Consider the following 27,810-nt stretch of genomic DNA (forward strand, 5'->3'; position numbering starts at 1 on the left):
GTTGCACTGCACTGTGTGTGCGTGTGTGAGCGCATGCATCGCAGTGCGCGAGGCGTCAAAGTGAAGGTCAAATCCAACAGGATAATTAATGTCGCTGCTTTTTATATAATGTTAAATCAAACCCTGGAACTGCTCCCTCTGGAGGATCAGCTGTCCAATTTAATTTAGGCTGCAGAGCGAGTAAATGAAAAAGCAAGACCCATGTCTCTGCACCCTGGGACGCCGTCTCCGTACCTTTCATCTTCTTTTTATCAAGACCACTCAACAGGTAGACAGGGAGTCTGGCACATTTTTTACCTATCTGCCCCAAAGGGACAGTCTATCTAAATTATATCACACAAACTCGAGGTAAAGATTTACAAAATGATCTCAGGTGCCCCCCTTTAAAGTAAGAGGGATTTCAGAGTCTCCGCTTTTTCATTACCACGTAACAAATACTTTTAAGCAAAGGGACCAGTTTAGGTTTGTCCTAAATGCAAGATTTATTTCCCATGGCAGTCACACAGTGCATACAGCAGCCCTCATTTCCATGAGCTGCTTTGCACATGAATACTTTCAGTCCATATGGATCTGCATGCCGCTGCATACACATGTAATTACTGCTTTGCTTTCTATAGACTCCTGTCTTTCAAGGTGACATGGCTCATTTTAAAAAGTCTCTTCAGAACAAGCCCCGCGTGAGTAAAGCCTTAGATCAGTCTTTCTGCCATTTACTCCTAGCACTTTTAAAAATAAATAATTTGCAAACATTTACAATTTCTCTCAATTATCTGTGCTAGTATGTTATCTAAAAAAAGGAAATTAAAACCAAGTAAAAAAAAAAAAGAAATCACGTTTAATTGTGTTTTTTTTTTTTTCGGTAGGGAAGGCAGGGGTTAGGCAGTAAAGTTAATTGCTTTTTTAGGTTCCGTTTCCCCACTCTTCAATTTTTAATTATCTCTGTGAAATGTGCTGTTTTGTCTTCCAGTCACGTTTCAGCGTTGTTAAATAGTTTAATGCCCGCAGGATTTTCAGTAATTTTAAACAGGCGAGATCTGCGGTTACCTAATCCGGCTGACAGGACCCACCCACTCTCCAGCGGATCATGGATGCAGGAAGCTACGGAGCCGGCTTCGGTGAGGATAAATCACTTATTTTTCAAAGGAATGAACCTTTAAATGGCCGCATTCAAGCCTCACTGATTTAATTCTATCGTGACCTATAGATTAGTTGTCTGTGGGCGAATAAAAACAGGTTAAATCTGGTGTTTTCTCCCTCTTGTGCTGGAGCAGTTAGCTAGCTCCTGCCGCTTTTTAAGCTAGCATCAATTTTCCGTTAGCTCCCTGTGAGTTCTCCGGCTGTTGTCGAGCTCTGGACGTGGTTGTCACGGCAGTAAAAGCACAACACATGGTGGAGGTTGTTCCAATTAGCAATTAGCTCGGTGTTAGAGGCGATATGACAGCTCCGAGTATTGTCATTGAATCAGTCCGGATGTCGAAACTCATGTGCTCATTGGACGGAGGAGCCACGCTGAACTCTCCTATTGGCCAGAGATCATGGCGCTTTTTGTTTACTAGCGAAATCCCGCACAGGGGCAGTACTTCAGATATGTTTTCTCCTCATTCCTCTCTTAAATCTTCTGATAAATCTCTATTAATCCATATGTTGGATGTTTAACTGGATGCTGGGCCACTATTTACCTTCCGCCTTGTTGCATTTCCATTAATTATAGTGTATTATGTGAGCACAACATAAACTGAATCACTTTCCCCTAGTTTAGACCAAGTTTAGACACAAGGTTGCCACTATAAGAAGTAACACAACTCCTCTCACTGGCTAATATGTTATTGCAGTGTTGTAAAAGTTTATATTTACTGTTATATTAATAGAAATATAACTAAAAAATAATGAATACAACTTCTTTAATGATTTACAAAGGGGGGAGTCCAGTTTCATTTTCTCAAAGGAGGTGATTTACTGCATTAATATGTTCTGTAATGTCTTTAAAGAAGACATTTGACAAGGAGGAAGAGAAATTAGCAGATTTATTGATTATAAAAATATCCATCAGCTGCCTATAACTGTTGTAATCATAGGACTGTTAATGAAAAACGTTATGTAATGTTAAAATGTACTTAATATATTAGGAAGGATTATGTTTTTATAATAAATGGGTAATTAATTTTATTTACTTGAGAAGGAGCAGTTCTTTAAAATCTGCTGTTGCCAATCTTTGTCAAGTTAAAGACAGAAAATGTCTGGACCTGTTTAAAAAGGTGTTACTACATTCCCAGTTAATCAAAGTACACATGACACCTATTGGACTTTAGGTTCTTTAGTGTTTCTCTGAGCTTTTGCCCATTTGAAAACACATCCATAAATGGATTGCCGCACAAAACACTTCACGGGCGACTCCACGATGAGCGATGATTACATTTTTGTTGTCCTGGTTACGTTTGTTTTATGTGTGCGGATTCTTGGACGACTGCTAAAACTATAAACATGCCGTCGTACAGCTAGAGGGGAGGATTTGGCTCCTCGCCTCGGGTAAAGGCTTTCAAAACCTGTTTTTTTTTTTTTTTAGCAAATTACCGGTATCCCACTGTGTTTGGCAAGTTTGCTGTGTTTGGCAGTGATGATGCAAGCGGCATCACAACTTTAATAATCATACCTCTGATTCTGGCGTATGGCGCGACGATGTCCCACTGTTACGTATGATGACTCCAACTCCAAAGCAAATATGTGAATGGGAGGCGAGCAATTTTGTTTCACCTTTATTTGGGGAACTGACTTTTATTTGACTGGATACGGTAAAGATAAGTCACCTGAATACTGTGTCCACACTTAATATTGTAAACGTCTTAAAACATAAATTAATAAATCACAAGGTGCTCTTCAGCTGGGCTATAAAGCGATGTAGTCTTCACTACTTGTGCTGCATATCATTCCCTTTCTCACACTCCATTACTCCCTGTCTCTCTCCACTAGCAATTATCAGATAAAGGAATAACAGAAAAGGTTCCTTTATCCCATGTCAGTATAATTATAACATAGCTTACCTTCTCTTCTCTGTAACACATATTCTAGCTGTGTTTTTGTGTGTTTTTGAGTTTAGCATCACTTCCCTGCTCATGCCTCTCTCCTCTGTTTTTCAGGTGTAGGGTTGAGGATGTGGCTTCTGTGGATCCTGCTGCTCTCGCTGCTCTCTACAGTTTCGGGGGGTGCAGACTCAAAGGCTGTCACCACCACTCTCACAACCAAATGGGCAGATACTCCTCTGCTGCTGGAAGCCAGGTATGACACAACTGTGCTCTGCATTACATCCATCATTAAACTCAGGGAGCAGATAAATCAGTGTCCTGTGGGACGTTAGGGAAACTGTCCTCCACCAGGGTTTAAACTTTTTAAACTTTTGATGTGTCCTTTAGAAAAAGCCACTGAATGCCTAACAGCTTTAGCTGCTGTACCCACAAACACCGTTAATGTTGTATACATTCACATCTGTTGAAACTGCCTCCTTCATCCTTTTTCTCCAGTGAGTTCCTGGCAGAAGAGAGCGAGGAGAAGTTCTGGGACTTTGTGGAAGCCAATCAAAACATAGAGGGAGAGCATGATGGTAAAGTAAAGCTGCTTCACACGCTCTAGACTAGATTTCACTTTTAGTCTCTGTGCTGCGAGCAGCTGAATTTATGATGTGCACGCAGCATCTTGGCAGTAGTTGCGGTGTCAGTGTTTTGGCCGAGCACTTAGGCAAGCAGTAACGTGATAGAATGGAGCTGGAAATTGTAATTTTGTTTTGTTCATTTGTGTCTCTACTGTTTGACCCTTACTGCTGTAAAATCTGAATTTAATAAGTGATTTTTAAGATCTGTTACGGGGTAGCAGACCACTCTCTAATGTCTAACATCGTTACTTGTCTGTCGTGCTTACACAGACACAGATCAGGCCTACTATGATCTCATCGTGAAGAGAGCCAGTGCCGTGCTCAGCTCCGTCCAGTTGAACATGCTGAAGTTTGCCCTCTCTCTGAGAGCCTACTCTGCAACAGTACACTCCCTCCAACAGGTAACAGGATGATACCTGGTTTTTGAATGCTTGTACACACACCTAAGGAGGATCACATTTATAAAGCTGCTGTTTTTATTGTATTTTTAGATCGCTACCACTGAGCCTCCTCCCTCCGGCTGCTCAGCTTTCTTCAGTGTCCACGGACAAAAGACATGTGATGCGGAAAGCTTAGCGACGCTACTAGAAACTGCTGCTCAAAGGTAAATAAAGGAGCAGGTGCAAAGGTGAAGAATCTGTAATAAAATAACAGATTTTCTAATTGTAATCTCCGCCTCTCTCTTTCAGGCCGAAGCCATACCTTTTCAAAGGTGATCATAAATACCCAGGGTCAAACCCAAACGCTCCCGTCGTCATTCTCTATGCCGAGATAGGTACACCGGATTTCCAGAGGCTACACCAAGCTGTTTCATCCAAAGTCCACGAAGGCTCGGTGACTTACGTGCTCCGCCACTTCCTGGCTGTAAGTGTTTTCACTCACACCGTCGGCCGTGTGTTTACATTAGCCAATAATTTTTCAGCCTGATGTAAGTCATTCTGATCAGGGACTCTAACAGCTCCAAATGATCACCATCAATCATCACCAGAATATAACTTTTTTTTTGACGTATGCTAAGTAGTTCTGCCCGGTGTGGAGCTGGAAATATAACGAGAAGAAAAACTTCTTTCCCCTAGTTTTATTTCACTGAATTATTTAAATAAATGTCAGCGCTGCTCACATTGGTTCCAGCTTCGTTAATCCTTTCTAACACTTGTTTTCCCACCGCCACGCTTTCTTGTCCTTCCTGGAAGAACTTGTAATGCCAGTTATGGGGCAAACATGCACCGACAGAATGTATTTATTCCAACTAGAGAGAAACATACAACAATCAGCATAACATTATGACCACCTTCCTAATATTTTGTAGGTCTCTGCTCATGTGTAACATCCACACGAATGAATGCCAGGTTGTCACAAGATGATCTATGTTATTTACTTCTCCTCTTGGTGGTTTTAATGTTGTGGCTGATCGGTGTATTTGCTTCTATTCCTTCTGGTCGGGCCAGTCTCTTCCAACTGAGGTGACACGGGACACATGTGTCCGTGAAAACGTTGCCAGTGATGGCTTTGGTCCAATATCAGTGAGAAGATTATTCCAGATAGATTAAGATTAGAGTTGGAGGGATTAAACTGTTAATTAATTAATTAATTAATTAATTAATTGACATACAATTACAGTGTCCCATTAGTTGCAGGCATTGCCAGTAAAACAAATGCTTATCTTATTAGAGTAAGGACTGTCCTTAGAAATAGACAGTCCTCAGCTGAAATCCCAAAGTTACTTAAAGGCTTTAAGGACCAGTCGTTAAAATATGAACGGATATTGTCGTCTCACTCTACAGCTGCTGAAGTTAACACAATTAATTCCAGCAGAAATTCATGTTAGTCCAAAAGTACACTTTGTTAGAGAATAAGAGGCAAGAGGATGATTTAAGAGCGCTTGTCTGCTCAGTTATCCTCATCTCCAAAAAAAAAAAAAAAAAAAAAGCTGCAGTTCAGGCTGGCTCCTCATTTACACCTGAGATAAAAAGTGTCTCTTCAGTTTGTCGTGCCAAGTGGAATTTGGACTGCTGATACGTCCCCCCCCCCCCCCCGACTCTCCTTCTGATTATGCTAAATTATTCTCGCCATCTGTCTGTTCAGCATGACGTCCTGGCCACTGGAAAGGCTGTAGCACTTAACTCTTTACTCCACAGCTCCGAGGCCAGTCAGGGGACGCTCGGTGTCTTCGGCGCTTCAGCCGGCAACAGCTGGTTGTCTGTACTTGAAAGCTGTCAGTGTAGTCAGAAAAGACGCGTATTTGCAACGTAATGCGAGAAGAAAACAATATTAATAGGGCCTTTTACCACTACAGAAACATTGTTGAATTTGTTATCAGAGCAGCTTAAATAAAATGAGTTAAACAGCTCAATTACTTGCTGACTTAATTAGCGTCTGAGCCTTTTCGGTGTATTTACAGTAATTTCTGAAAACCTCCTCCAGTGGTGCTTCAAGAGGTACAACGCGCTTGTGATCAAGAAAAGAACAGCTTCTCCCTGCGCTTTTATTATTTATTTTACAGTGTTTCCTCTTTTCCCTGCAGCATTCAAATGGAAAGAAAGTGTACCTGTCTGGTTATGGAGTGGAGCTGGCCATTAAAAACCAGGAGTACAAGGCAAAGGACGACACACAAGTCCAAGGTGTGCACACTCACAGGAATACACACTGTCCACGCACACGTCTAGTCCCAGAGGAGTCCTGATGTGAATATCGAGTTAATTGATTGTGGTTTCAGGGGCGGAGGTGAATGCTACAATGATCGGGGAGAATGATCCCGTGGACGAGGTCCAGGGATTTCTCTTTGGCAAACTCAAGTGAGTGACTCTGTGTCAGGCCGTGATAAAAATTCAAAGCTTGGAGTAGCTCCAGGAACTGCACTGCACTCACTCTAGGCTTTTTTCCTTTAATTTCTTTCCTCCACACTCCTTTATTCCCTCGAAGCACTGACCGTATCTAACTACTGCTAAACTAAAATAAAAAAAAAAATAAAAAAAATCAATCTGGTGAATCTGACAACTTTCTCTTAATTAGCAGATGTTTTACCTCTTTCCGTTCTCTCTCCGTCTGCGTTTCTCTCACCAGGACCCTCTACCCAGAGCTGAAGGAACAGTTAAAAGAGCTGAGGAAGCATTTAGTTGAAAGCACCAACGAAATGGCGCCTCTGAAAGTCTGGCAGATGCAAGGTGAGCCTCCTTCCAAATCAGTCTCGTTCTCTTCTTTCAACATATTTTCAGTTTTCCTGCTGTTTCTTGCACAAAGACTGGATTTGTCTATCCGTTTGTGGTGTTACATCTGTTATAAATAAATTGCACAATAGAGTGAAACGGCATCGTGACAGGCTGGCGAAAAAAATAAATAAAAAATAAACTACGAGGCTCGTTCATTTTACAGTTACAACGCCTGCGGGTGTTTTTTCCGTCACTTAAATTTTCAGAGAATCAATTTTATTATCCTGTAAATATGCCCGCGAGAGTCTAACTGTCTTTTAGTTTCATAGCTAGGCCTGACAAAAGGTAATTATCTAATGGTAAAAAAAATAAATATCCCAGGTCCTCATCAGAATTAAATCAATTGTTCCCTCATCCGGAGAGACCTTTTCGTCCTGACTGGTAAATGGAAGAGCGTTTTCTGCTTTATTTAAGTTGCCGTGAAAGCTGTAGGATTGAACTCTGTGGCGTGAACGAAGCAACTGGATCGAGACCACCTGAGATAGATTTCATGATGTTCATCTGCCCAGAAATATAATTACTCCCACCACTGTTACTGGTCCAGAAATACATTTCCTCATCCACGTCTCTCTCGGCGTCTGAACAAGCGCAGAGAATCCACCCTCCTTCTGCCTCCTACGCACCGTCCACTCAGGCGTCTTCTCTCTTATCTGTGTTGCAGTGACTTCAGTAAAAATAACAGTTGTTCAATCATTATTTTTTATTTTTTCAATCCAAATGATCCACTCACTTCCACATCTAACGCAACATAGCTTTTAGTGCCGAAACACCATCGCACTACAGCTTCGACGCAGACCAGCGACCATTTCTGACAAAAATACATGTGTGATTTATACTAAACTCAGCTGTTCATTGCTTAGAAAGTAGTATACGTATAATATTTGTTCAAGATCATGTGGCGAATTCTTTGCATCGCCACATGGCTGTAAAGATTTTCCGTAATGCATCAGAAAGTAAAATAAGTTTAATCTAAAGAAATTTGTATCCTCCTCTGTCCTGTTTCTACCTTTCCGTCATTCGTTAAATTCCAGTTGCACTCTTGAGTATTAATTTAAATAATAAAATATTTCTTCACATCTTTTTAAGTGCCACACAAGATAAATAGATACAGCCAGTCGCTAGAATTCGATTTCCTCGCGTGGGCTCACGTAGCGCTGACGCTGCAGGATGACCGTCACCAAAACTGTCAATTAATAAGTTTCCCGTCAGTCTGTGTAACTTTATATTTAATCTTCTGGGTTTGTTTTTAAATTTAAAAAAAAAAAAGTGTGAATACAAATCACACCAAAATGCAACGATGCGTAATTTATTTTCCCCCACACCAAATTAACTGAACCGTGTGTGTGTGGAAGCACGTATTTAAAATTTATGAAGCATTAGACTTCATAGAGTGAAAGCGTCTGAAAGAATATCCATCTCTGTTGCAGATGCGCTATAAATGCAGTTTCATTAGTTTGATTAACACCTGGATCGTAAATAAATGAAAAGAAATTAATATTGACTGGTCGCTGGTTTAACCGTGACGTCATTCTATCGGTGGAAGCGGAAACTTTCTGTGTATGGATCTCTAATCGATGACTGCGGTCGATCATTGTCCCCTCGATGCGTTTGAGTCATAACATCTTGAAGCTATGAAAGCATTGTCTGCCGCAACATAAAAGCGTTATTGATCAGGATTGCGTCATCTATTGATTATGTATTCAAGCTCAGCCTCGCAGACATAATTGTATGTGGGTTCGAGTTTCTCCCCCCTCGATCGTTCTTACAGCACACGTTACCGATAACAGCGAGGCTAATTTAATAACGCTTCCATCTTACTTCTATCGCTAGGTGTGGTCGGGGGGGTTGTGTGAGCGTTCAGCTGCTTTGATTCTGGCGCTATAAAGGATGCGAGGGGATGAGGGGGCTGAGCTCGACTGTCAGACTGTCAGGCAGACGTCTGTCTTTATCCTCTAACCCACTGGGGCTCATTAGCTCAGCCTGTTTACAAAGAGAGCGAGACCTCCGGGGGCTAATAATCACACAGGCTACAACACCATTACAGACACGCTCACTGCATTGAAAATAATCCTCACTACATCCTTCCTTACTTGCAAAACAAAGCTCCGTATACTCTGTTTTCTGCACATTCAAACTGTGTGTTATGAATATATTCTTTCCTGCGTGAATAACTTGGCCTCACATGAACTCAGATGCAAAGAAAACCACGATAACGCAACATTTATTTCTTATTAATATGTTTTAAATCACAATAACATGAATTACAGTTAAAGTGCGACCAACAGATTGACATTTTTCATTTTGAGTCAAATATCTCAGCGACTAAAAGCCTCACAGATATTCTGGTTTGACTGTCTAGTCCTGCTAAATGAAATTTGTAAATTTAATTTGTCTTTTCTTATTCTTATTTTTAATTTTACGTAAATTTGACATTTTGTGTTGGCGAAAGTGCCGCCAACAGAGTCAGAAATCTCATTGACATTCATGTTTAATTCAATATTAATTATAAAAACCTTTGTGTTGTCGTGTATTTTCATTTGGCGCCGTCTTTTAAACGTTTTGTACGACTGGAAAAATTAACGGCATTCCCGTAAAGCTCTGTTTTTATTGCTGTTGTTAAATGTTAACATTAGGTGGACTCTAAAACTATTATTGTGTTAACATTTGACTCTTTTAATTCTCTCTTTAAACTTTATGTCTCTCAAATTTGAGCCTTCCTAATTCAGAGTACAAACTCCGTGCTTCCCGTTCTCCTCTCTACTTGTGTCCACTCATCTTTTTTTTCTCCTCTCTCCCATTCTTGACCTCTTCGCCTACCTGCCCATCCACCCACCTTTTCTTTTATAGATCTGAGTTTCCAGACAGCAGCTCGCATTCTTGCTGCTCCCGCTGCTGAAGCCCTCAGTGTTATGAAAGACCTCAGTCAGAACTTCCCCACCAAAGCCAGGTACAAAAGAAGAAAACAAAAAAATAACAAACACACACAAGCAGTAGCTACAGTCAGAAGTTTAGGTTAGTGCAGATATTGACTCGTCTGCCCCTTTTTTCCCCCCCTCTCACAGGTCCATCACTAAAACAGTGGTCAGCTCTGAGATCCGCAAAGAGATTGGCGAGAACCAAAAGGTACGTGTTTGTTCATCCGTGCATCTTTTATTTCTCCCATCGATCAGTCATGTTCTTCACCCACTCTTCCTCAAAAACAGCAAACAACTTATCATTAAATTATGAGGCTGGTGTCATTCTGTGTTTTGATTATTGATATGAAGCCTATAACAACGTGTATTCTCTTTGAATTAATTCACCATAACTCACATAGCATGAGCGGGCCACAATAACCCCCGAATTCACCCTCGACAGAAAACTCTGGTCTGGACCTAGCTCAGGACAGATGTTCGGCCCACATCTGGTAACGTGAGGTGTTCATGGATCTCAAACTTCAAGAATCAGTCACAGATTCTCGTAGGTTCTTTCCGTAAACTGTATAAATATGGACAACGTGTCGCCACGTCCTAACACTGGGCAAACTGGCGCTGTTTTCCGGGGATACGGGCGGCGCCATCTTGCGAGTTTGGAGCCAGAGTCTGCGCGGTACGGTCCAAGAGTGGAGCCACACGGAGCCGCGTTATCAATGACCCGACCACACTTCCTCCAGACTCACTCGTGTTTTTGTTTAATCAATACTACGCTCTACCTCCACCATAAGTTTGATACTATATACTGTACTTATTTATTTTTTACGAGCCTCACGTTCCAACGGGACTCTTTATGGAGCAGTTGGCATGGCAGCTAGTAGTTAGTTGTGGCCCAAGTCCCATCCACTGACATGGAGGAGGCGGAGCTTATGACCTATACTGCTGCCATTCACCAGGGGGAGCTCTACTTGCTTTGGCTTCACTTTTGAGGAGCATCTTTATACCGTCTATGGTTCTTTCACAACAACCAATGAGAGAAGTGAGTTCAGATGGACACAGAGCAGCTGATGTGGATGTCGGTCGTTAGCCTCAAGCGCTAATGTGCTTACTAACATTAGCTAGCCCGGCTATAGATATTAAACCAGACAGTTAAAGTCTCATCTCCAGGTCTTTCTAAGGTCTGCTGTGTTGTCTTTTCGCAGTATTGCAAAGTCACAGTTTCTGCTGCAGCTTTGCAGGTGCATTACTTCCACTAACAGGACTGGAGAAGGGATCGATAGATTTACAGCAAGTTGTTTACATTCACTTCCCCTGTGAGATCAAGCGAGGTGGTGCGTTCAGTGCTCCCTGGTCGGGCACTATAGCCGAAATAATATCCTAATTTATGTGTTGCACTATTATTTTCAAGTCTTGAAGTGTTTGAAAATTGAGATTAAAGACAAGTTCTGTCCTGTCCTGTGAACTCAACCTATATTTTCCAAACAAATGTGCTGCACGTCTCTTTTTACTTTGCCTGCAAACCTCTTGAAACGTGGCCAACTGGCTGCACATCCTTGCATCTGTTCATTTCCAAGGACCATCTAGTCATGGAGAATCAGCCTTGCGCGCTACGGCAACACATCTCTTAGCCACACATAACCTTTTAACCCCTTTTATAAATGAATTATTCCCAAATATTAATGTTTACCTAAAGGCTTCTGTGTGGATTCTGATGGACAACCTCTGCCTTTTCATTATCCGACGCGCTTCCCCTCCCGCTGAATGTGTCGCCTAGCGGTCGGAAATAATTTAGGCTCAACTGTTTACCAATCTAATCCAATAAAGGAGAAAAGTAGAGCAAAGCAGATAGCGTTATTGCATAGAGCCGCAGCCTTGTAGCCTCTGAGCTTGTCTTGAGGGAAATATCTCAAAATGAGAACTGCGTTTTGTTGTTTTTGTCTTGTTCCTCTCCCCTTCTATTACGTTATAAATTGCAAACAACACCTCACTTGAAAAGCATTCAGTTTTTGACAATGTGTTAGGCCTTGCTCTGCTAATGGAATAGGTAATCAGTGTTTTTTTCTTCGCTCTTCCTCCTTCTCTCTCTCTCCAGAAGCTCTGCTCACATTATCTTGGTGTGCAGACAGGACTTAGGGTGTGTGGTGGGGGGCGCGCAGACAAACGTCCTAATTACTGAATCGGTGATTCATTCAGCAGAGTCCTGCAGTGAGAAATTATTATTGATTGAAGTAGTTTGGACACTTGCACGCTCACACTTCTTTCTCTCTCACACACACACAGTTCAACTGGGATGAACAATATTTGTGTTAATCATGTCTTGTTGTAATTGCAGTGTCTGGAGTATGATTAATCTGATGTCTTTGTCTTTCTGTAATGAGATTTGACTGCACCAGAAACGACTTTGAGCTTTCCTTTTTCCTGTGCAGACGCCCCAACACACACACAGACAAACACACATCTCCTAATAGCCGTGCGCACGTTCACACACCCTTTCTCTAATAATTAGATTTGTTTAGCGTGGGGTTTGATTGCTCTAAACAGACTGGCTTTGCACAGAGCTGTCAGTGCTTGTTTGGAGCTGTCAACGCGCCTCGTCGCGACGGTGGCCTCTAGTTTTACAGTATAATTGACAACGCGATGGTTGGAGACGACGTTACGCACGGCGCCTCGTGGCGATCTGCTCAGCTGGTATTGAACGGGAGCCTTTAGGGTTTGATGGATTGTGAGTCACACTGACGTCTCTCTCTCGATAGTTTTTCAAAGGAACTCTGGGGTTGCAGCCTGGGGACTCGGCCCTGTTCATCAACGGGCTGCACATAGATCTGGACACACAAGACATCTTCAGGTACACACAAACATCATATGTTGATATATATTTAATAAGCTGTGTGACATTTCTTTAGTTGTAAGGTCAGCACAACAATCTACTGTAGTCATGTTGTATTTCTTGAAAAACTGTTCATTACTATAATAGTGGTCAGGTTGTGTTCTGTTGACCGATCAATAAATTAACCAACTTAATGTTGCAAGTCAGCTGAAATTATTATATCATAATTACACCGATCAGGCATAATATTATGACCACTGACGGGAGAAGTAAATATCATTGACCATCTTGTGACAATTCAATGTTCTGCTGGGAAACTTTTGGACTTGGTGTTTGTGTGGATGCTACTTAGACATGTAGCACCCACCTAGACCCAGACCAGGCACCCCCACCCAATAGCAATGAGACTCCTTGATGGCAGGAGCCACCCCCAGCAGGATGCAGCCTGACACAGACACACACACACAAAAACGGTTTAGGAACAACTCAAAAAAAACATGAAGAACAACACAAGGTGTTGACCTGGCCTCCAAATTCACTAGATCCCAAACTGATCAAGTATCTGTGGGATGCACTGGAACAAGCCTGATCCACAGACACCCCTCCCCTCAACCCATAGGACCCAAATGCCCCCACGGACACCACAGGACACCCTCAGAAGGCCCATGTCCATTCTCTGATGAGTCAGAACAGTTTTGGAGGCACAAGGGAGACCAACATAATAGTGATATGCCTGATCTGTGTACGTCATTTTATTTAAATTAAATTAACAGTTGTTTGATTTTCAAAATAATGAGCCAGATAATCAGGTGTTAGCCGTCCAGTTTGAACATCCATGCTCATATTCACGCCTACTGACTCTGTCCCGTGTTACCTGCAGCGTGTTTGAGGTGCTGCGCAGTGAGGCGAGGGTGATGGAGGGTCTGCGCTCCCTGCTGATCGAGACGCCCTACATCCACGACATCCTGAAGCTCAACGTCCAGCCCTCTGACTCCGACTATGCCGTCGACATCCGCAATCCCGCCATCAGTGTAAGAGACCGCAGCCATTAACGTCTGTGAAGATTCTCTGCCATCCAGCTCGTTGTATTTCTAATTTAGATCTAAAACTATTCTAATTGTCTTTGTTTTAGCTTTGTTTCAGACGAGCCCATGATAAATATGTTTGGCCTTGAAAATGTGATTGAGAAACTTACTCAAAATATCCTTGGGAAAATCCATAAAGAGATTTATATTGCACGAGAAAATTACCATCAAGCTGCTATTTCAGCAAATTTGGAGAAATTCCAAATTATGGCTCTGGTGTTCAGCCGCCTGCAGTCAGAAGTAATTTCTTGTCTGTCTCTCTTTATACCTCCTCTCAACCATTTCCTCTTCAATTCCTTCTTCCCTTTTTTTAGTGGATTAACAACTTGGAGACGGACCACAGGTACAGCTCGTGGCCCTACAACGTGCAGGAGCTGCTCAGACCAACTTTCCCCGGAGTCATCAGGCAGATCCGCAAGAACTTTCACAATCTGGTAAGACCACTGCTGATTAATGAGCCCCTTGTGAATCCGAATAGATCTGAAACCTTGGGAAAATACCAGCATGTGTCTGTTGCAGGTGATTATCCTGGACCCAACGCAGGAGAACTCGGTTGAACTGCTGAGTGTTGCAGAGATGTTTTATGCTAACAACATCCCCCTCAGGTTGGTGCAGTTTTTCTACACAGTGCTTTAAATTGTAACTGCACAAAACAGAAAAATAACAACCTGCAGCAGTGTGGTTTGAGTCATTTGGGCCTTTGACACGTCCCTCGCTGTGACAGTCGTTTTGATTGAATACTAATGAAGCAGGCAGCACACGCTCTGCGTTTCAACCGTTTTTTAGGAAACTTATTGCGGCCTCTGTTTCAGGATTGGGCTGGTGTTCGTCGTGTCGGATGACGATGACATAGACGGCATGCAGGATGCCGGCGTGGCACTCGTCCGAGCCTACAACTACATCAGCGACGAGGTGGACAGCCAGAGTGCGTTTGAAGCCGTCATCTCTGTGAGTCTATGTTTCGCAAACACTGAAGTCAGAACTTAAAAATTCCCAAATTATTCAAATAAGAATACCTTTGACATTTTTGAAGACTTTTGCCCTTGTCTTTCCGTGTCCGTCCTTTAGATGTTTAACCGCGTGGCAATTGGCGGCAAGCTGAGTGTCGGGGATGTAGTTAAAGTACTGGAGAAGAGGTTCCCCTACGTGGAGGTCAGCAGTGTCCTCGGAGCCGACTCGAGCTACGACAGCAACAGGAAGGTGGGTTGAGCTGAACGCGGGCTGATGTATTTTGATGATATTAGCATTTAAACCATTATTTTGTTTATGCAAATGCAGTTAAAACGTCTAGTAGCAATTCCAGATGCTGACTGTGGAAGCACAATTAACAGTTTAAAGCATGATTAAGGACATATAACTAATCTAAAGCGGTAAAGTAATAGTTGAACAATAAAAAACAATGCTCTTGCTCTTGTATACATGTGAACCTGCAGATGATTAGCGTAGCTTAGCATAAAAACTGTATGTAGGGGGTAAGAGCTAGCAGAACTCCAGCAAAATTAACAGATACTGAGCCAGCTTGCTTGTTGTGAGAATGTTATCGATCTCTTGATGAGATATTTTCTCAAACTATTCCTTTTAAAATGAGAGCATTAAATAGAAAAACCAAGTCAGTGACAGCAGTTTACTCTCAGCAGGCTCATGTTAAATGACATTAGAGCTCTTTCAGGTTTGTAAAGGTGAAAAAATATCTGCAATGTAATTTGGTCCTTGCACAAATTGTTACTCTGACTTACTTGTAGCCAAGACAGAGTTGTCTGAAAGCTTTTTTTTATGTGTTTGGGTAAACCGGCAGGGCGCCACAGTATAGCCTGGTCTACTGTGTGTTATTTCCGTCCTATTGAGGTCTCATAGGGTGTAGTTTCCCACGCTTGCTTTAATAATTACATCACTTTTCTGTGATTAGATGAAAGACCTGCTTCTTAGAAAACCAAAGACCTGCTAATTAATGTTTCTTCCCATCTCGCGTTTCAGGAGGGGCGGGCGTACTATGAGCAGACCGGAGTGGGCCCGCTGCCTGTGGTCATGTACAACGGCATACCTTACCAGCGCGAGCAGCTGGACCCGGACGAGCTGGAGACCGTCACCATGCAGAAGATCCTGGAGACCACCTCCTTCTACCAGAGAGCCGTCTACCTGGTCAGTTACAGCAAACTCATACACGCTTTCATACACTGCCACAGAGCGGGGTTCGTTATCTGTCATCACAATTAAAGCTATTCAGGTCTTATAATCAATAGTGAATACATTTAATTGACTTTGCACAATGAAGTAAGTCAAGATGCAATCACATTTTCAAACAGTGCTAAAGAAAAATATCGTTTTCTCTTAAATCCATCAACAAACTACAAATATTTCCATGTTTTTAATCAGTAAAAACTAATTTCTCTTAATCTCATCAAAAAAGGATTTAATTGTTCTCTAATATAGTTAACTTAAGACTTTGCAGATGTAGTTTTAATACCAGAGAGGGTATTCATTTTATTTATTTTTTTATTTCTTGGATCCGCTACAAAATCTAGCAGCTCAAAAGCTTTAGTTTTCTTTTTTCCTTTTAAAGAAAGAGCTATTGATAAAAGTTCATTTGTCCCTTTTTGTCCAGGGTTGATAAAACGAATTCTTTTTTAGGCGGGATCTTTTGTGAGCACGCCATCTGTTATTTTTCCCGTTTTTATATCGTCCCAGCGCTCAGAGAAGCCAAATCTTTGAGCTGCTTCTTTCAAAGATTTACCAAGGCATTTAAGCACAGTAAGCAGAGTTTAATTTGATTTCTGTACCAGTCGCACTGGTCAGCAAAGTGTTAGACTTCACACATTCGGCCCTTTTTAGTGTCTAAACTAAACTTGTCGGGGGGGGGGGACTTTCCCTTGATATATAGGCATCGCAAGCTGCAGTGGCCTGTTAAATGTGGAACGCTTGCAGAGAGAAGGACCTCCTGCATCACTGTCAGCTCTACAGTAATAGTAAAGAATGTCCTCTTTGATTTCTTCCTTTAACATCCTTGATATCTGCTAATTTGGCTCGCAGGGTGAGCTGGCTACAGACCACGACGTCGTGGACTTCATCATGAACCAGCCCAACGTCGTCCCTCGTATCAACGCCAGGGTGCTCTCCACCAGCAGAACATACCTGGACCTGTCTGATACCAGTGAGTTTTTATCCAGAACAGTTGAAACAATAGTGCATGCTGAACTCCACCAGTCTAAACTGAAGCACAGCAACATATATCCAGATACAGACGCTTCATGTGATCGCTGCGGGCTTGCACCAGCATCATTAGGTGAAAAGTATTTTCCTGACTTTGTCCAAAGTCTTGCAAACACCCATTGATTTAGATCCCCCTCAATGGCCATTCTGGGAGCTACGGACTCCAACCTAATACGAAGCAGCGTGGAACAGAATACGCTATCATTCATCAGCCTGCTGGCATGAGGATTGAACTTACTCAACTGGAAACAGAAAGCTGCACCGACTCACTCAAACCTGATGAATGAGGTGTGAAATATCTTGAATTAGAGGAGATTAAAGTCTCTTTGGGAAAAAAAAAGAAAAACGAGGAGTAATTTTGGTAAAATCAGGAAACTTTTCATAGATCACTTCTGTCTAATGAAAGATTTTGGACCAAAGTTTTCCATCAGAGTTTCCTTCTGCCTGTTTCTGTCACCATTCATATTATATGTTGTAATTTGTACCAATTCTGCACTGACTATTTTTTGTTCCGAGTTAAAGTGTTTGTTTGGGGAGGGAAAGGTGCATAGAAAATATCCAGAACATTTCCGATTATGTCAGTTGTAGAGATCTGAGCGTCCTCCTGTTATGTGAATCAAAAGTTTTGCAGTAGAAGGAAAAATGCTGCTGTTGTAGGCAACTCATTCATTTATTCATTTTCTGTAACCGCTTGTCCTCTGGAGGATTGCGGGGAGCTGGAGCCTATCACAGGTGTCACTGGGCGAGAGGCGCCCCGCCTGTCCCCCTGGACAGGTCGCCAGTCTATCACAGGGCTAACAAAGAGAGAGAACCATTCACACTCACATGCACACCTACAGCCAATTTAGAATCACCAATTAACCTAACGAGCATGCCTTTGGACAGTGGGAGGAAGCTGGAGTACCTGGAGAGAACCCACGCAGACACAGGGAGAACATGCAAACTCTACACAGAAAGGCCCAAGATGGATTTGAACCCAGAACCTTGTTGCTGTGAGGCATCGGTGCTAACCACCACTGTGCTACCCCATTCTCCCTTAAATATATAAACACACACATAAGTCTTAATTCAGAAAAGATCTGTGACATGAAGTCAAGGACAGTTGCTTTGTGTTACACACAGTCATAACCTGCACTCCTTTTTGCAGACAACCACTTCGTGGATGATTACGCTCGCTTCTCGACCCTGGACACAAAGGAGAAGAGCACCGCCGTGGCCAACAGCATGACCTACATGACTAAGAAAGGTAACTGTGGCGTGAAAGCTGGAGGTAAAACAAACACTGAATAGAAGGGCATTCAAGTTTGAACTCTCCCCTCATGTATTCTCCTTCTGTCTTCTCCTCCACTTGCTCCTCTTATTCACGCGTTGTTTAAAATCTCCCTGCATCAGGGATGACCACCACCAACAGGCATGGTAATCCGCCTCTTATTCCGCATTATTCCCTCTCCTCCTCACTTGCTCTTTTTCCCGTTAACCGCATTCCTGGCAGTGTTTAGATCTGTTTGTGAATCCGCCACCACTCCTCCATCTGTGTTGTATCTCCCAAAGGACACAAATGACTAATTATGCATGTGATAACTGTGTATCAGGCTATAAACTACTAAAACGCGTTAGCGTGACTTCTAACTATGCTCTAACGTGGTTTCTTTCGATTTCTGAGGAAGCCATCAAATTTTGTGTCCTGGTTTATTGTAATTGCATGAAAATGAGATGATGGAGAATAAATAGTTCCAAAAGCAGCATTTTCGCTGCCCATGTAGATTTGTGTCTGATTTACCAAACTTACCTCCATTTAAGGCAACGTGACTCTTCACCTTCAGCTCCTTATTCTCACCGTCTCTCCCTCTTCTTCTGTGGTTGTCAGATGATGGCTACATCCGTCCTGTGACCTTCTGGGTAGTCGGAGACTTCGACAAGCCCTCGGGACGCCAACTCCTTTACGATGCCATCAGACACATGGTACGAAGTGTTTTACATTAATTCTTGTTGCTTATTATTTTGCTGGTAGCAGCTGACCAGAGGCGTTATGTGTTGTATTTGTCTGTTAAACTACATTAGCCACAACATTAAAACCACTGACAGGAGAAGTGAATAACACTGACCATCTTGTGACAATACAATGTTCTGCTGGGAAACTTTTGGACCTGGCATTCATTCGTGTGGACGTTACTTAGACATGTAGCACCCACCTAGACCAGACCAGGCACCCCCACTCCATAGTAATGATGCTCCTTGATGGCAGCAGCCATCCCCAGCAGGATGCAGCCTGACACAGACACACACAAAAACGGTTTAGAAACAACTAAAAAAAACATGAAGAACAGCACAAGATGTTGACCTGGCCTCCAAATTCACTAGATCCACCACAGGACACCCTCAGAAGGCCCATGTCCATTCTCTGATGAGTCACAACTGTTTTGAAGGCACAAGGGAGACCTACACAATATTAGAAAGGTGGTCATAATGTTATGCCTGCTTTGTGTGTATATATATATTACTATATGTCACTTACACTCACCTGCTCTCCAACAGAAAACCAGCAACAACGTCCGACTTGGGATGATCAGCAACCCGTCCACTGACCTATCTGCTGACACCAGCCGGGTGGCCCGAGCAATCTGGGCCGCCATGCAGACGCAGTCCGCCAATAACGCCAAGAACTTCATCACCAAGCTGGCTAAGGAGGACACCGCCACGGCCCTGGAGAAAGGCGCGGACATCGGAGAGTTCGCTGTCGGGGTGAGGGGCTGATGAGTCACAATGATCGAGTTTCCTTCGGCTTGCGTCTCATTTTCTATTCCTGGTTTCTCCTTTTCTCAACTGAATCCGATCATCTGCTTTTTTCCCCCCTCAGGGTATGGATTTGTCATTGTTCAAAAGTGCGTATGAGGGTCCCAAATTTGACTTCCTGCTCTCCCACGCTGCCTACTGCAGAGACGTGCTCAAACTGAAAAGAGGACAGAGAGCAGTTATCAGCAACGGAAGAGTGAGTCACAGCAAAGGCAGTTTATATTTATGAGAAAAGTGTACATCCACTGTCGCAGTTCAGTCAATAATTCTGTTCGTGCTTCACAGATCATAGGTCCGCTGGAGGAGGAGGAAGTCTTTAACCAGGACGACTTCCTGCTTCTGGAGAACATCATCCTGAAAACATCTGGAGAGCGCATCAAAAGCAAAGTCCAGCAGTTTGGAATCGAGGAGGACAGGTACTTTACTGTAGTTTCGGGAACGTCACAGTTGAATCTCCTGCGAGTTTTGCGGCGTTAACTAAAGCGTTTCTCTCAGAGCCAGCGACCTTGTCATGAAGGTGGACGCTCTGCTCTCGTCTCAGCCCAAAGGAGAAGCTCGGGTAGAATATGACTTTGCAGACGACCGCCACAGGTAGAATTTGTAATGCTTTGCACACAGTGTGATCGAACAAGCCTCCTGTATTCAGTGGGATATTTGGGTGTTTAAAGTTTGTTTTTATCTGATCAGTGCTGTGAAGATCCGTCCTAAGGAGGGAGACGTGTACTTTGATGTCATTGCCGTGGTGGATCCGGTAACCAGGGACGCGCAGAAGCTAGCTCCTCTACTGTTGGTACGTCCACTCAGATCCGTCATTAGATTGGATCACGGGCAGTCTTCTTCTGTCCTGGTGATTTATTTGGCTTCACTTTGATCGTCTCCCCCGTCTTATATGTCTAACCTGTCTCTTACGTCCCCCCGTCCCCTCCCCACCGCCATCTGCAGGTTCTCAAGCAGCTGGTTAACGTCAACTTGCGGGTCTTCATGAACTGTCAGTCCAAACTGTCAGAGATGCCTCTCAAGAGGTGAGGAAACAAACAGCTCGTGTACTGAACGCTGGACACATACGCCGATCAGCCATAACATTATGACTGACGGGTGAAGTGGATCACGCTGATTATCTTGTTATCATGACACCTGTCAGTGGGTGGGATATATTTGGCAGCAAGTGAACATGTTTTTTTTTCTCAAAGCTGACGTGTAAGAAGCAGGGGAAATGGGAACGTGGAAGGATTTTAGTGAAGTTGTCTTTTTTTTTTTCCCATCACGTGGATGGACAGGTGCATCACTTACTTCAGAAACATATAAGCACAAGATGTGCTAGAGAAAGAAGGCAAGCCAGTGGAGGCAGTGCGACGCCCAGGAGACCTTGGGTCCTGCCATTCTTTGTTGCAGTCCATGTGCGTCCTTTCATAGAAATTGTGTTCACTGATGGCGTCGTTCATCAGAATAATGCTCCCTGCTGCAGTGCAAAAAGAAATGATTCAGAAATGGCGAGTTCAAGGCGTTGCCTTGGCCTCCAACCTCCCCCAGATCTCAGTGGAGTCGAGCATTTGTGAGATGAGCTGGACAAATAAGACAGCTTCTAACGTCTTGGTGCCAGATACCACAGCACAACCTCAAGAGGTCTAGCGGGTCAGGGCTGTTTTGCAGCCAAAAGAGGGACTATCGCAGTATTAGGCAGGTGGTCATAATGTTAAGGCTGAATCACTCTACTCTACGTCACATCAAATAAATGATATAATATTTGACTTTACTGAAAGAGAACTTAAACGTCTGGTTGCACTTAAATTATGAATCAAGACATCAGAGTTGAAACATTCACATATCTATAAAATATTTTTTTAGGGTGGATGCTTTGGGACCTAAAGTCAGTTTGGAAATGGTTTTAAAACATTTTCTTACACGTTTAAGGATATCATATACTTAGAGCTGCAGTAGTTATGAATATAGATCTGTAGGCGTGCTAACATAATGAAGCTAGCCATTCATGTCTACCATTTGTAGGATTTCTCTTACGACCTATTTCTGGAACTTTCATCCGCATCAAATGGCTTTTGATATCGTGTCATGCGGTGAAAGCTCTTTTATTTTCAAAGTCAAAGCAGGATATCGCATGAATCGTGTATCTAACCAATCCCCCCCCCCCCCCGTGTCCCAGCTTTTACCGCTACGTGTTGGAGCCGGAGGTGGTGTTTCAGGCCGACGGTAGCTTCTCTCCCGGGCCCTTGGCCAAGTTCCTGGACATGCCTCAGTCTCCGCTCTTCACCCTGAACCTCAACACCCCCGAGAGCTGGATGGTGGAGTCTGTGCACACCCGCTACGACCTGGACAACATCTACCTGGAGGAGGTACGCCAATATGTGATTTTTATTTAGCAAGTTTCCAGCAGTGAAGCGTCTCTATCCTGCCGTCAGAGGTTTTAATACTGGCTCCAAATATATAGACTGTTTTTTATTCCCCTCATCTTAAATTTAGATTTTATTCCAGCCTCCTTTTGCAATAAAGTAGTGATGTCTCTTTGAGTTTTCTCCTCTATTTTTCTTCATATAGTGCAGATTGTTTTAGAGTTTCTGCTTCTTTGTTCACCTTCAGACAGTGTGCAAAGTCTCGCAGCGAATAATAAACTTTACTGTGTATTTCAGGTGGAGAATATCGTGGCAGCCGAGTACGAGCTGGAGCACCTTTTGTTGGAAGGCCATTGCTTTGACGTGAGCTCTGGTCAGCCGCCGCGTGGCCTCCAGTTCACCCTGGGAACCGCCTCCGACCCCGTCCTTGTGGACACGATCGTAATGGCAAACTTGGTAAGATATTAGAAGTGTGAAGCGAAGTAACACATACTTTTACTCGTTTGGTTATTTCCTTTTACGTCACAAACTTTCTATGCATCTCCTGTTCTCCTCTGCAGGGTTACTTTCAGCTCAAGGCCAACCCTGGCGCCTGGATCCTGAAGCTGAGGAAAGGACGCTCTGATGAAATCTACAAGATTTACAGGTGAGAATGCGGCGGCTTGACCATATCTCGTCACGTAAAGTCAGCTTCTGCTCTTATAATCCACATTCTTACGTCTTTGCTATCCTTTCTTTCCCCCCTGTGCTGCAGCCACGACGGCACAGACTCTCCAGCCGACTCGGATGACATCGTGGTCGTGCTGAACAATTTCAAGAGCAGAATCATTAAAGTCAAGGTCGGTTCACCTGCGATGCCGTAATCACTGTCTGGCACAAAGACGTGGAAACAGTTTGTTGTCCTCGAATAAAGCCAGGACGGAGAGAGCGAAATATCCACAGGTCTCGGCTTCTCATGCATTTTAATGAGCGGAGGAGACGTTTTCACCATTGCTAGATAAATATAGTATGTACATAAATTACATGGGTAAAATCATGGCACATTTACATATTATGGATGTGGCCACATGCAGGCGCAGTTTTGAGCTACTCCTCTGTTTATGGAATACACTGGTTGCATATTGGCGGCAGTTATTGAGTGCTGGAGTCAAATTATAAATGTGTTGCACAATTTCCTATATTTTTAGATACTGTGGCTCAGTTTATTTATTTTTATTTGTAAGCTACTGAAGTCATAATTTGTAGAAATGTAATATAACCTCTCTCCACCAGGTGTCGCCAAAGTGAGGTTTTCAAATCCTGCACAAATGCGCTTTTAATGTATTATTAGCTGATCTACGTTCCTCATAATATTAAACATGTTCATATACTATATTTTAATATCCATGGTGCTTATATTATGTCAAATTCTGGACATAATCAGGTGTTTTGGGTTTTTTTTTCGTTCTCTGTATTGATTCCCAAGAGGAAATTTAGAAGCTGAGCCAGATTAGATCATATTTAACTACGGATTTAAGCGAAGTGGATCGATAATATTTTCTGACACAGTCCGTTAAACCGACCCGTGTGTCTATCAGGTCCAGAAGAAGCCGGACAAGTTCAACGAGGAGCTGCTGAGCGACGGGACGGAGGAAAACGACTCTGGTTTCTGGAACTCTCTGACCAGGTACAAATCAGAAATCCCAAATGTCATCCGGTTCCAGCTTCTCAGATTTGACAGTTTTGACATTATTTTTGTCTTTTCAGAGGTTTCACTGGTGGAGCCAAGACAGAGGAGCCAAAGCAGGAGAAGGACGACGTGATCAATATCTTCTCTGTGGCCTCGGGGCATCTGTACGAGAGGTTCCTCAGGTGAGTGTCAGAGATTTGACCGGACGAAGGAGGAGGGAATCGTCGAGGTTTTTACCGTCTCCTGTGCCTGTTTTCCTCCCCTCTTCTGTGGCTGCCAGACCATTTTATTTTATTCTCCTCCTCCCTCAGGATTATGATGCTGTCGGTTCTGAAAAACACCAAAACGCCCGTCAAGTTCTGGTTCCTCAAGAACTACCTGTCCCCGGCGTTCAAGGTGAGGTTTTTACTTTCAAGATGCATCATTGATGTGCAGCTGTTTCTCTGTGATTGTAACCTGAATATAAACATGCAGCCAGGATTATTCCTATTTGTTCTGTTTTTCAAAGTAATTCATTGCTTTTAGTCGTTAAACCCTAATTTCTTGCAAGTCTCTGTGTCCGTTAATGTTCCCTAAAAGTAATTATTATGAGTTTTAGAAGGTTATTACAGTTTTTAAAGTGGGTTTAACGACTTTTTATTACTGGGTATAATAAAAAGGAGAAAATGAGACCTGAGTGAATTCAGTATTTTACTGGAGAAGGTGTAATATCTGCTATAATATCATCTGCATGTCACTTTTAGCTAGTCTTTAATGTAGCAGAGGCAGAGTGGTTTTTTAATTGTGACTTGGAGCATCATGGAAATAATAATTTTGCATCTTTTTACGTTGTTTGTTGTTCATTTAATTCAGTAGCCAGATGTAGTAGCTTAGTTCCCGACTCCCCTCTGTTCATGTACTGATTTGTCCTTGAGCAAAACACTTTTTTTATTGCATCGCCTCTTTATTAATTTATCCCTTTATTATTCCAGGAGTTCATCCCCCACATGGCGAAGGAGTACGGCTTCCAGTACGAGCTGGTCCAGTACAAGTGGCCCCGCTGGTTGCACCAACAGACTGAGAAGCAGAGGATCATCTGGGGCTACAAGATCCTCTTCCTGGACGTGCTGTTCCCCCTCGCCGTCGACAAGATCCTGTTCGTGGACGCCGACCAGGTACGCTCAAACGTAGAAAGGAACTTCAGAGACTTCTGTAAAGTCTTAAAAAGCTCATGTTTTGTGTTGATGTGTGGAAGACCTTGGACAAGTTATAGATGGTTGAACTTTCAGACGGTCATAGGGATCCACTGTTTGATCATCCATTCATTATTTGAGCCTTTTTTTAACTAATAGTCCCAAGAATTTACTTCCAAATGTGAACGTTTGCTGCTTGACGAGCATCAGACACAGAATAATCATCAGTAACTTTCCCGACGTCCTTCAGATTGTGCGCACAGACCTGAAGGAGCTGCGTGACTTCGACCTGGAAGGCGCTCCGTACGGCTACACTCCGTTCTGCGAGAGCCGGAGGGAGATGGACGGCTACCGCTTCTGGAAGTCCGGTTACTGGGCGAGCCACCTCGCCGGACGCAAATACCACATCAGGTACAGCTGCGGGCTGTAACAAGACTAACTTTCAATAACCGACACCCGCACCGATTCAATCCATTTTCATGCTTTCTTGCCGTCGTTTGTCCTCCGCAGCGCTCTGTATGTGGTCGACCTGAAGAAGTTTAGGAAAATAGCTGCGGGAGACAGACTCAGGGGACAGTACCAGGGGCTCAGCCAAGACCCCAACAGCCTCTCCAACCTGGACCAGGTCTGTGTTGATCAGCCATTTTAGTGCAAACCCTTTTCTGAAGCAAACGTTTGCCAAAAATTGTGAAATCTTTCCATGTTGTGTTCAAGGAAACTGTGTAATTGTGACATTTCAGCCTTGTCTAATGAACAGCAGGTCTCTCTCTCTCTCTCTCTCTCTCTCTCTCTCTCTCTCTCTCTCTCTCTCTCTCTCTCTCTCTCTCTCTCTCTCTCTCTCTCTCTCTCTGACAAACTCATCTCGTCCATTTTACAATTGTTTTCTGTTCTGGTTGGTCTGCTTTATGACGCCCTATCATGATTATTGCAACATCAGACTCTTAAACACAGCAACAGATTTTTAATAGCACTCTCTGATTGTTTTAACGTCTGTTACACAACAAAACAACAGCTGTTATGATGCAGATGCTCCTTCTAAATGCTTGTGTCTACATTATAGCTCACTTATTAACTCCTCTTTTTTTTTTTTTTTTTTTGTCTCCCTCTCTCTTCTCTCCAGGATCTTCCCAACAACATGATCCACCAGGTGCCTATAAAGTCTCTGCCTCAGGAGTGGCTGTGGTGTGAGACCTGGTGTGACGACAGCACCAAGAGGAGCGCCAAGACGATAGATCTGGTAACGACACACAGATCTGATCTGAACGAAGCCAAGTAAACTTGACACTAATTTGCAACGCCTCGAACGGGTCATAGGTGTTGAAGACAGGACACCTGAAGGTGGTCATGCCCTCTTATGACCACTAGAGGGCAGACAAACTAACAGTAAAGCAATAGGGAGTTAATGTTGAGATAAATTTAGAGGTTCACACCCAAAAAACAACAACTTAAAGATGGAAAATTCTGCCATAAAGAGTTGAGATTGATAGGTTAAAATCAAATACCTGGAAAATAATGTTAAAAATCAGGGTTCTGACAGAGAAATGTCATTAAATCCTTAAAAATGAGCAGAAATATCCTGATTTCTCCGTACAGGAAGTCATGAACTGTTAATACAAAGCAAGCTAACTGTCCTCTCCTGACATTTATCGTGTTTTCCAGTCGAGTTTCTTTACAAAATGTCATCACTCTTGCCCCAGAATAACAAAAATATATAAAATTTAAAGCAAAAAGTACAACTTCTCCTCTTGCTGTTTTATTTTTAAGCTTTAAGTGTCTGATGGTATCATGTTGAGCGACTCGGTCAAGATAATGTGACGGGAGAATATTATCTTGGGGGATTTATTTATTTTTGCCCCTTTCTTCCCGTTTTCAGTGTAACAACCCCATGACAAAGGAGCCCAAGCTGCAGGCTGCGGTGAGGATCGTGGCCGAGTGGACCGACTACGACCAGGAGATTAAACGCCTGCAGACCAGACTCCAGGGCGAAGCAAACCACAGCGTAAAGCAGCAAAGCAAAGGTACGCAACACTAGAAGCAGCCCACACACAAACACAAACGTCTGCATCGATGGCTAATGCTTCTCCTCCGTCTCTTTCAGATCCTCACATAGAGTTGTGAGGATTGCGGCAAAGCTGAACTCTGTTTAAAGAGTCTCCTTCTCGAAGAGGCTCCACTCGCGCCTCGCGGACTGCTGACCACAAACCAGTGCTAAATGGGTGATCTGTTTTTGCTCCTTTTTATATGTGTTCTGTGTATGTGTGTGTGTGTGCACGCGTGCAAGCGGCGAGAATGTGTTGTTGTGAATCACGATTTATAAATTTTTGGATGTTAAGTTTGCACTGATTGGGATACTGGTTGTGGGGGAGGGAGTTTGGATACGTCTGGTGGTGGGAAGAAGATCTGCTCACACACTGGAAGAAAAATTTAATGCTGTTTGACCTTCATGTGGATTTTTAAAGGTTAATATGAAGGTCTGGAAAATCACTTGCCACATGTTTAGTGCCCCAACAAGACTTTAAAGTGTTTTGACGTGAAAATTTACAACAAAATCAGCAGGTTTGATTGTTATTACTGTGACTCTGAGGTAAAAAAAAAGACGAAGCAGAAGAGGAGAAAATTAGGTGTACTGCTAAGGGAACAGCAGCCATGACAGGAAGACAGCTGGAAAAAAAATATATTTTGTTTCTTGGTACCATCCATGGATTTGTTTATCTTTCTGTTTTGGCTGTCGGATATTTTTGTTAAATAAAAATCCCCAATGAAATTTGTTTCTTTTTCTGCTGATTGGGGGTACTAATGCAAACCTGATCCACAGAGGCCCCTCCCCTCAACCCATAGGACCCCCACTAACAACATCCTGTTCCCAGACACCACAGGACACCCTCAGAAGGCCAATGTCCACTCTCTGATGGGTCACAACTGTTCAGAGGCACAATATTAGGAAGGTG

At 43.1% G+C, this 27,810-nt stretch overlaps 1 protein-coding gene across 1 annotated transcript; it reads left to right on the top strand.

The window, feature by feature from the left end:
• The first annotated feature begins 1,073 nt into the window (after positions 1-1,073).
• On the top strand, positions 1,074-27,626 carry uggt1 (UDP-glucose glycoprotein glucosyltransferase 1). Its single transcript, XM_084568729.1, has 40 exons — positions 1,074-1,115; positions 3,135-3,273; positions 3,516-3,595; positions 3,914-4,044; positions 4,135-4,247; positions 4,333-4,507; positions 6,168-6,264; positions 6,360-6,438; positions 6,707-6,807; positions 9,700-9,799; positions 9,915-9,975; positions 12,518-12,609; positions 13,472-13,622; positions 13,991-14,110; positions 14,196-14,281; positions 14,489-14,624; positions 14,745-14,876; positions 15,651-15,815; positions 16,704-16,824; positions 18,031-18,129; positions 18,751-18,845; positions 19,419-19,625; positions 19,741-19,872; positions 19,962-20,092; positions 20,172-20,267; positions 20,364-20,466; positions 20,619-20,698; positions 21,835-22,024; positions 22,319-22,477; positions 22,582-22,667; positions 22,776-22,860; positions 23,599-23,687; positions 23,768-23,872; positions 24,002-24,086; positions 24,662-24,844; positions 25,113-25,273; positions 25,373-25,487; positions 25,983-26,099; positions 26,736-26,880; positions 26,961-27,626. The coding sequence occupies exons 1-40, from the start codon at positions 1,085-1,087 to the stop codon at positions 26,978-26,980; spliced, it is 4,593 nt and encodes a 1,530-aa protein (XP_084424855.1). The 5' UTR covers positions 1,074-1,084; the 3' UTR covers positions 26,981-27,626.
• The last annotated feature ends 184 nt before the right edge of the window (positions 27,627-27,810 follow it).

The sequence above is a fragment of the Chelon labrosus genome (assembly GCF_963514085.1).
Source record: "Chelon labrosus genome assembly, chromosome: 20".
In the NCBI taxonomy this organism is placed as follows: domain Eukaryota; kingdom Metazoa; phylum Chordata; class Actinopteri; order Mugiliformes; family Mugilidae; genus Chelon; species Chelon labrosus.